Consider the following 10,380-nt stretch of genomic DNA (forward strand, 5'->3'; position numbering starts at 1 on the left):
CGAATCTGCTAGCCTCTAGTTGGTCAGTATTTTTCATGGTGTGCTCAGTTAAAAAACGGCAGCTGGAAAAGGAGTTTGTGCTTGAGTTTCCGTGCAACAGAATTATGTTTTCTTATATATTTGAAACACAATATGACGCTATCATGGCTGCAGGTTGTGTGTAAATCGTACTTTACGAATTTTCAGACATATTTTACACTGAGAAATTCAAATTAGTTAAATAACACACTTGCGCTAGGCAGAGGGCCTACAAGAATGAGGATGTATGCTGTGTTAATGGTACCACCACCTAGCGGCCACCCCAACTCAGACACAGACCTTGAACAGCAGCTTGAAAAGTGCTTTGTCTTTCAGTTTTCGCATAACAGATTTATGTTTTTGCGTATACTCGAATAACAATCTGAAGCTATCATGTCTGCAGCTTGTGTGTAAGTTGTACTTATCAGATTTTCTGACACAATTTACTTTTAATCATCAATTTAGTACAACAAGGCACTTTCACTTGGTGGACAGCCTAGAAGAATGAGGATGTATGCTACCCTTCTGCACACGAGCATGTGCGTGTGGCATACGTTGCTTTTGTAACATCATTCAACACCAGCTGGGGCGGTGGCACTTGTCTAACATCTGCACAAGCTTCATTGTACATTCACTCTACAGAGTAAAATGGATACAGATATTTTTTTATCACTGTTTCTCACTCCCACATTGTGCCTTGATACATTTGATACATACACTGCCAAAACAGGGCTTTCTTTTTCTTTCTTTGTCGTCCAGAAATACATTTTTTTGTCCCTATATCTCAAAGGCAGGTACTTAAAGGGACTCTGAAACGATTTTGACGATTTTGTACAAACATACCGAGTCATTAGAGTAGGTCCTTCTGATCATTAATTAACAGATCTGAGTGATATGCGTAAAGTGTGTAATTTATTATAAGGTTTTAAAGATGTACATCGCTGCCGATCGCAGCACACTGCTGAGCAGAATTTTCAGCCACCCCTACCCATATGACGTAAATCACCCAACTGACGTCAGTAGGGCGAGCTACCAGATTGGCTGCCCTGGGCACGTCATCGATAATTTTTCCAGCTTTATGGTGAACAAATAATGTTCATAATAGTTGGAATGTTAGTTAATTTGCTTCTATAAGAAGAAAGTAACAGAAAGAGAGTGCACAAGAACAATCTCAAACTACACTTAAACTTCTGGCACACAGCAAGCATCGTCTGCTTGTGTTACAATGTGCTTCATTTTGACGAGAGCTTCACGGTCGGAGTCGGTCTGTCTTTTCGCAAGCACTATGATTCGACTTTGTCGTGTTGTGGAGTGCAAACGTAGTAACTGGCAATATGTCAAGCTGCGACACCGTGTCCCTCTGCAAGGCAGCAGACAAGCAGACTGGCCACAGCGCATCTGACTGCCACCATCCGATCGGCGCCAGGATTTGCGTGCTTGTGGCCGTCACTTTAGACCAGAAGATTACTAAAGCAATATCGTTTCGCGAGTCCGGTATTAGGGTAAACGCAAGCACAGGCATGTACCCAGGATATATTTTGGGAGGGGGGGGGGGGGGAGCACGCCAAGGTAACTTTTCTATGCAAATGAGGGGGGGGGGGGTCCTTTACTAGTACAAATGTGAATAACACCTGCCATTTGCCATAAAGACGCGTAAACCAGCAAAAGCGAAATGAAATAAGGTGTATCTCACGGTTAGTAGACCTGGGAGATGCACCTCTTCTTTACTTGGTAAACAAGGAACCACATCGAATGAACTTGCAAAGGAAAGAAGGGCAGGAAGAACACTGCCAAGAACAAGTAAACAAACGAAAGTGCAAAATAAAGATTTCTGTCATCATTATCAGCCTTTTCTATGTCCACTGCAAGACGAAGACCTCTCGCTATAGTAGATTTCTATAGTAGCATACAACTTTAAAAAACGCATTTGGCAACCGAGGCACACGAACCGCGCGGGGTTGTGTTACTCCACCTGCCAATCACAGAAGCAAACAAAATTGTCGTCATGCGGCCTTTCCAAAATGGCATCGTACTTGATACCTCTGGCGCGTCTGCTGTTCTTGAAGAGTCTTTTCATCGACTGAAGCAATGAGATGTGCAACAGACATGGACAAAGCGTATAGAGTCTGAACATTTCACTCTTTAAAAGTCTACCCGCCATGGTTGCTTAGTGTCTACAGCGTTGGGCTGCTAAGCACGAGGTCGCGATATTGAATCCTGGCCACGGCGGCCACATTTCGATGGGGACGAAATGCGAAAACACCCGCCTACTTAGGTTTAGGTGCACATTAAAGAACCCCAGGTGTCCAAATTTCTGGAGTCCCCCACTACGGCGTGCCTCATTACCAGATCATGGTTTTGGGCACATAAAACTTCATAATTAATTAAATCTTCAAAAGTCTGCAGTACAGTTCATTTCACTGCTGAGCCCGTTTTACTCATGAAATTTCACTGCCAACTGAAGTCAAACTTGACATTAAATAGTTGCAGCAAAGCAAGCATTTTATTTTAATTTAATAAACATTTAGGCTTTCTCTACTCCACTATAATAGGCGAGGGAAAATGTATAAATTTACGAGCTAATAATTTTATTTTTGCGGTAACAGAAAAAGTTTGAAGTACGAATTATTTGCAACCTGGGGGGGGGCACAGTGGCTTGTGATTATGAGGGTATACGCGAGGCTTCACTTTAGACTTAAGTTGTATCCGACTATAGTGGGGTTTTTTTGTTTTGTTTTTATTAGCTCTGGAAGAATTATAGAGAAGTATATATATGCGGAACAATCACAGTTCTTTTGCATCCCTTGTTTACTGCTCTACCAAGTGAAGTGCCAAAACCGACTTGCATTGTTATTTGGGAGGTTGCGCAGCGATGCATGGCCGCCAGTCCTGAACAACCGCGTAGAGCGCAGGATGCTGCATTTCTAGACGTACTGCACCCACCGCGGAAGGTTACAAAAACACCTACGTAAGCACAGCAGAGAAGTGCCTACTGCCGGCGGCTCGACTGGTACCTGTAAAGGTGTTATTCAAAATGCACAGGGTTGTTCTCCACTTCCAACAGCGTTTTCTCTACTTTTTAAATAAAATGGTGTTGATCCATAAATATTTCATACACAATGGTTAAATTTGTTAATTTTCGCTTTTCCTCCCAGTTTGGCTGTTGCCTTGGCTTAATTTCTCAACTCCTTGCTTATTCCAGTTGCCAATTTTGCACAAAAAGTGCTGTACAATTAGGGAAAAACCACACGAGGTAACGGGTGACAGCATATTGCTTATGGGTTTAAGGGTTATTGCAGGGTTTGATGATGGACACTATTTCGCATTATTTTAATTTGCACTTTATTTAACCCATATCGCGGGTATGTGGTTTCGACGATCTGCCAGCGTTGCGGCGAGCCACCACTCAAATTAATAATGAAGCACAAAGAAAAGTTAAACTCAACTGGCACTTTCTCTGGCTGCAACTCGTTCCTCAAGAACACAGACCAGCTGACTATGAACAGAATATCTTTCCTGGTCCCTGGATGAGTCTAAACGAAGAAGGTTGAACTAACGAAGTAACAGCCATGTGCGTGGCCGTTGAATAGATGGTGACAACTGAATGCTTCTCTAGTTAATCACGTGGGCACCGAATCAATGAGAAAACTGGCGTTCACACCCCAGGAGACGCCGATAAATACTGTCATCCAAAAGGAGTTAAAAAGGCAGCAAAATGTTGACCACCTTATAGCTGTCAAGTCTCAACATTGATTTGGCGGCGCTTTAGGAATGTGTGTAAGGAGTGGCGGCGTTGGTGGGTAGAGGGGTGGGATATGCCACTCAATTTCGCCCCCCCCCCCCCGGTACATGCCTGCGCAAGTGCAAGGAGACAGGGCCTAGCCATTTGACCATGTCATTTCACGGGATGAGCAGAAGCGCAAATGTGAATGGTCTGCACGGTGCAGCCACCTCGTGGCACAGAGCTCAACCATACACAGTAGTAGTAATGAAATGTATTCTTCTTTGTTGCTGATGTAAACATTTCGCAGAAGTGTAATTGTTAACACACTGTTTTTGTAAATGTTTAAAATGTTTCACACTTGGTTAGAGCAATATTAGCACTTTGTTTGGCTGGTTAAGCTCTGCACCAACAAGTGGCTAAACCGTGCAGAGCGATCAGGCCACTCACGTACATCTACGCTAAAGTTCCTTCAACAGCTTGAGTTTATGCCTCCAGCCATCTGTTGAAACAGCCAGCTTGCCTGTGGTTACCGGAATACCAGACACGTTCGCCTCTTCGACAGAATGCTCGCAACGCATGCTGCTTTGATAGCTCTCGCTTGGGGTCGACTGCCAAGCAGCTGGCGGAGAGTTTGGAAAGGCTTCACGCGCTCACTCCTAGAGAACCAGAAGTTGACAACACAACGTGCCATCATGACGCAAAGCCAGTGAAGGCGGAACTTAGCCCCGATCACTCGGCGAACCAGTTGAGGAGAAAATGCCTGACTATGGAGGAGGGTAACTTGTAATCACCCATAGCTCTCTTAATACGAGACATTTCACACAAATTGTGGTGCAAATGATTAACTTTTGCTGTACCCTACGAGTCTACAAAATTTGTCTAAACCGTTTCAGGGGCCCTTTAAGACAGAACCATTTTGATCCACAGGATTCACGTTCATACCCTGTGGTTGCTATGACAATTTTTTTGCATTTCGATATCTTAAAATAGATCATATTGAAATCAGCAAATATGCACATTAGCATCACATCATAAACTCAGCAATGAGTCCCTCAGGTACAGAAGACTTCTGTTAGAATGAATACCAAAAACCTGCATTTTCAATATATGCTGGGCAGTACACAAATATTTGGTTGATTTTCTATTGACCCAACTAAACAAAAATAATCTGTGTAATTGGACTGAAGCTTGTCCAACAGAGGCATTATGTTGTACAATGCTTAAGCACACGTAAAGCAATTATTCAGTAAGCAAGCATTAAGAATGTGCTGAAATACAGCATTTGAAAGAAGACTATTATTACAGAGAAGTAACGTAGGCAGTAAACGATTCACACGGTGCATTTACACATCTGGGCTCAGCAAGCACTGGCCCACATAAGGGCCGGCACACAAGAGGAAAGGCACATCATTATCTTCAATGTATTGGCCGCTATCTTCACACAGCACAGTGTCACATAGCACAACCCCCAGCAACAGAAATGCTGCCTCATCACATCTTTGGGTACAGCAGCAGCAATGAACAGGTGGTAGACCTTGAACCTCAAGATGCAGATGTCACAAGACAACGGGGTAGAAGACATAGTGGAACTGGCTAGTACGATCTCATACATGATGCCAGTCGCTCATAAAAGCACATATGACCTCATTTAACAAGAAAGGAGCTCTTTGAGAAACCTCGTTCTGTGGGTGGGTCCAAAGACGCATGAGAGAACTGGGGGCAAAGCCTGCATCACAGTGCCACTAATCATAAAGGCACTTGTGGTTGCCTTGGGAAGCAGCGAACCCACTACAACCACGCTGCTATGCGAGCTCAGTCAGGGCCATGGAGCAAGATAAACAAGAGTGCCATTGTGTTCCGGCATGCCAGCTGCTTTGTGGCATAAATCATAGATGGCACGGAAACTTGTTACTAGCACCCAGAACTACATTGCCTGCAGCGGCCCAAGTGCGGCATGGCTAGTGGCCTTTGTTTCTTGACTAATTTGTTTATTGTAGAGATATGCACACATTTCTGCTGTTACCCATGTGGCGCTCTCTGCACGCACTAGCAAGCACATCCTGTCTTCTGCCAAAGTTCGCAGGATAATTTGCTGCATCTAAATGCATAAAATTTACTACTTTAAGTGCCAGTGTGATTGTAGCAGCTATTAAACAATTCAATTTTTACATTGGTATTCATTCACTAAAGTTACATTTTCTAATGCAAAATTTACATGAAAAGCTGTAAACTACCTCATGTCTATGTGCATTCACACTATCAATGAGTGAAAACCTCATGTATAGCTTTGCTTACTTGAGCATTTCCGCATCGTGTCTGTGTTCAAGTTCCAATTTAGAGCATTTCGGCCTGTCGTAGCATGCTTCAGTGGGCATGTTATAATTTCATACAAGTCTTGCCACCAGGCTAACATCCCCTGCTACACCACTTAATTCAGTGACTGGTGGCAACAGTGCCCTAAAATTATTAAGGCCATACCGCAAGCCTTCAGGAACATCATCACACTTTTGTTGTATGCTGTAACACTGCTCAAAACCAATTCAATTTTATTCAAGTAATGGTCATGAATGTAGCAGCAGAACGGGGCTCAAAGCATTTCATGTTGTTTTCTGCTTATATTAGCGTAGTGCCTGCAAGCACCATCCAAGTAAATATGATCCTGCTGCTCCACTCAAACAGTATGCTGTTATTGCCTTTATCTGCGCCAGTATAACAGTGATGGGCTACTTCAACACAATACTTTTTCACTCTTAGGTTTAGGTGCACGTTAAAGAAATCCCAGATGGTCAAGATTAATTTAGTCCCCCAGTACAGTGTGCCTCATATCAGGTCGTGGTTTTGGCATGTAAAACCCCAGAATTAAATTTTTTTTAAACTCTTTGTAACCAGCTGATTACATCTTTACTCATTGCAGTTGCAAGTGAACGCGCCGTAATGATATACCATTCAAGTGGCGACACCAGCGAAAGCGTGTTGTCTGGCCACTTAGACATTTTTATAGCAGAAAGGGGCTCACAACACATTCCATTTCTCAACTTGACCACAGCACTGTGCAAATATTTGGTGCCCACAACTAGGGAAGGAAGAAAGGAAGGAGAGTACCTTGGAAACCGACGAAGAAGAAAGGAATGAGCAGAGGCAGAGAGAACTGTGGAATACTGGGCGCCTGTTATCGCTGAGACATTAGTGGCAGTCCCAAGTGCATTGCAAGACAGGCGAGTTGTCCCTCCTGTATATTTTACTCCGTGGTCCTGTCAATGGTATCACATGCATAATCAATGATTGAGGCTGCAGTGAAAGGAACAAATGTGTCCAACGGTGGAGTTGCTTCGTGTCCGAACAAAAGGTAAAATATGATACTGATCCAGCAGTATCACAGCAGGAGGAATTACACGCAAATGTCAGGCGTGGTAGTGCAAAGCCCCTATCACAGTTGTCTGCCAATGTGTACTTGAAATGTACGTTTGTCAAAGTATGGTTCAAGCACTGCATGAGCCCATCGGTGAGCTGATTACGATTTGGTGAGCTTGTACTGGGTGGAACACCAGTGTTGTCAATGGCTTTAGAAAGGAAGGCACAACCTCATGATATAGGGGGATATTACAGAGGATGGCTTGAAAGCCACATGAGAGAGCAAGCGATCTGTCATGCGAGATTGTCGGCTTCCTGCTACATGCAGCAAATTAAAATTTGGTTGGCTCACATGTTCACTGCAGTGTTATCTACAGATCAAGAGAATTTTCTTAACAATTTCCAGAAGTGTTGCAGTGCCCCTTTACTTCAACCAAGAAGATATTCTTGTTGGCTTTACTTCATTGACCTGCCTACACCAAGTCCTGTGGTTTTTATCACGCAGGCTTTGGTTTGAAAGAAAAGTGCCTTATGCCACTTCCTCCAAGAATCTTTTTCTGAACCTAGGGCTTATTGGCGATGAGTTAGGTTTGTTAACTCAGATAGCAATCAGCTTTGTTTTGTGTTTGACTTACCAATACCACAGTCACAAGTGATAGTAAACCTGCCCTTGCAAGCAGGTACACATTAACCCCAGTCATGTACAATATTTCTAGAAATAAGAAGAGATTTGCCTACATCTGAATATACAAATATTTCACAAAGTTATACTTGGCACATGGAGATCATTCGATGCATGTGATAATGTGATATTGTTGATGCGGCGTCAGTATTTAGTAAAACTTTAGCCACACTTTATGGTTCATTCAAAATGTCATTGAACAGCCTCCCGGCATCATTTCCATTGTTGCTTTTTTTTTTTCCGGTACTTTCTACACCCATTTCACGAAACAGCAATGGGATTCCTTATGCATGTTTTCAACGTGATTAGCGAGAGGTACTTCTTTGCTTGTGAAAGTGGTATTGAGCAATTCGCCAGCCTCGTGCAACATCAAGGAAACCTGGTAGGCGTCTCACAGGCACCTTCCAGTGTGCTCGAATCAACGCAACTCGAAGTCTATGTATATCATGCCCCGCAATTGAGCCACACAGCTCTTTTCTATTCGGCTCTTACTTGCGGTCGAAATGTCTAATACAGTTTGATTTCAACGATGATCGAAATTGAAAATACGACAGGAATATTATGAACGAACGAACAAAGAAAAGCCCATTAAAAAAAATTATTTAGAACACATACATATGACCATTGACGAAATTGTATATTGGATATTAATTCTTAATGCATGCAATAGATATACTTTTTTTTAAATGTTCGCCACAAAACTCAACAAAGTCGGAAGGTTAGTTCGCACTAGAATTAACGAGCAGAACGAAAGCAAGTTGTTATTTCAAGCTTCCAAAATTTTGCTTGGCGACTAGAAAAAAATGAGAGCCGTTGCGCTTGTCAAACCGTTAAAGTTCTACAGCTGAGGACGTGGATACAAATCCATAGCGTTTCTCTAGAATTCTTAAAAGTGAACTAGCCATCTAATATCAATGCTAGTTAATTACCAGTTGAAAGCAGGAGCCGACCTCCCTGAAACTAAACGAGGCGGAAGCCGCGCGCGTCGATGCAGCTACACCCCGCAATTTCTCTGCGAAATGCAGAAAGGCACACTACTTGGAACTTCGATTTCACCAAAAGATCATAATCAGCGTTCATTCTGTTGGGTCAGGATTTCGGCACAGAATGCCCACAAAATCGCACTAATTCCCGCACCAAATACGAAGCGATAAAGACTTACTAGCATCCGCAGAATGGCCCTCCCTTAGCTGTATGGCGCAGTTATTTACAAAGACTGTTGTCCCCGCGCACCAGTGATAGGAGCCATGAGCTCACATCAGCAGTATAACCAAACATAACTGTAACCTCTACATAAACTTCGTAATGAAGTAAGAAACGATTTTTAGCCTATCGACGATGCCTGCGAAAGTAGAAACAGCCAGGGCCACAAGTTGGGGCTAGGAACAGCCATGAGCCATAGCGCATGAGCTTTTGTAGTGGCGCTGTATTACGAAAGGTTTCGGTTTCGGTGCAGACCTTATTGCGGTACTTGCGCGTTGTGCGAGTCTGCGTAAACATTCTGTGACCAATTTTACAGCGAAGCTGTATACTTCTACCGTCCAAGAAAATTTTCGAGTCGTTGTAAGCAAAAAAACTCCCCATACGTGGGTCGATCCTGAAGATAGTGAAATGCCGGGCCGACCCGCGGCGGAGGTGGGGTTCACCATTTTAGGGCCCACATACACAGTTTCGCTGGTCATCCTGCTTCACAGAGTGTAGGGCACCCACCGAGTTTTTTTCTGTCAGCATATACTTCCTCTCAAGTAATACTTTTAAACTCTGTCTTTGATCATCAGCAATCGTCACGTTCGGCTTTTCGTTGAAAGCGGCAAAAGCTCCATGGCCTCTCCAAGGCTGCGTCAATCAACAGAAGGCGCAAGGCACTTTCGATCGTGATCAAGCCGCATTGTAATTTTCCACCGTGACTGGCTGCCTCCCGCAGCTTGCGCAAAGGAGCCAATCCCAACCGAGAAATTTGATATCGATCAGAAGTTCACCGTGTGGCGCCCGACACGCACCAGTCCAGTCTACTCCGCTGTGAATGTACGCCAATTTGCCTCCCCCCCCCCCCCCCACTTCTGTAGAGGTCAGTCGTCACACTTAGCGACCGGATCCTTTCAAAAGAGTACTCTGGCCACCGTAAAGCGGCATACGACAGCATGCCGAGCTAAACAACCTAATTTGCGCACGTCGCCGGAAACGTAACGGTTGCATTGCAGCATATAAATTTTTCACTAACGTCTTGATATAGCTATAACTGCTTCTACGAGAAGCGCTGTGAATCATTTGTGCACACAGGTTCACATGCTTGCACTTAAGCAATCCCTTTAACTAAGAGCAAGATGCGGTCGGCAGAAACGCGAATGTGGAAACGGAATAAAGACGGCCCTTCAAACGTGTGCCAAGGAGAGGCTGGCATGGAAGACAAAAACGATTACTCTCACTTCCCGACGCACTACTGCACCAATCCTACACTTTATAGCCACCGAAAGCACCTTACCACTAAGCTGCTCCTGTACTAAAGCTTTGCTGCATGCTTCAATGCTATACTGAATGAGATGCAGTGCTTCACTAGATGTGCCACTGTTCATAGCCTTCATGGCAAACTCCCAAGTAGACTATA

At 43.8% G+C, this 10,380-nt stretch overlaps 1 protein-coding gene across 5 annotated transcripts in view; it reads right to left on the reverse strand.

The window, feature by feature from the left end:
• The window catches only part of LOC139059380 (uncharacterized), a 30,525-nt gene extending 21,233 nt beyond the window's left edge, over positions 1-9,292 (reverse strand). For 2 of the 5 annotated variants that reach the window (XM_070537705.1, XM_070537704.1), the window contains exon 1: positions 8,938-9,198. Coding sequence is in view for 1 of the 5 variants with exons in the window: in XM_070537704.1 (XP_070393805.1) it covers positions 8,938-8,943 (6 nt within the window). In the remaining 4 variants the exon portion in view is untranslated. Of the gene's footprint in view, positions 1-1,711; positions 1,806-2,864; positions 3,033-6,844; positions 6,994-8,937 lie in introns of all 5 variants that reach the window. The other 3 variants (XM_070537707.1, XM_070537706.1, XM_070537708.1) reach the window with 3 other exon arrangements.
• Between the last annotated feature and the right edge of the window lie 1,088 nt (positions 9,293-10,380).

Source organism: Dermacentor albipictus, chromosome 4 (genome assembly GCF_038994185.2).
Source record: "Dermacentor albipictus isolate Rhodes 1998 colony chromosome 4, USDA_Dalb.pri_finalv2, whole genome shotgun sequence".
Lineage (NCBI taxonomy): Eukaryota > Metazoa > Arthropoda > Arachnida > Ixodida > Ixodidae > Dermacentor > Dermacentor albipictus.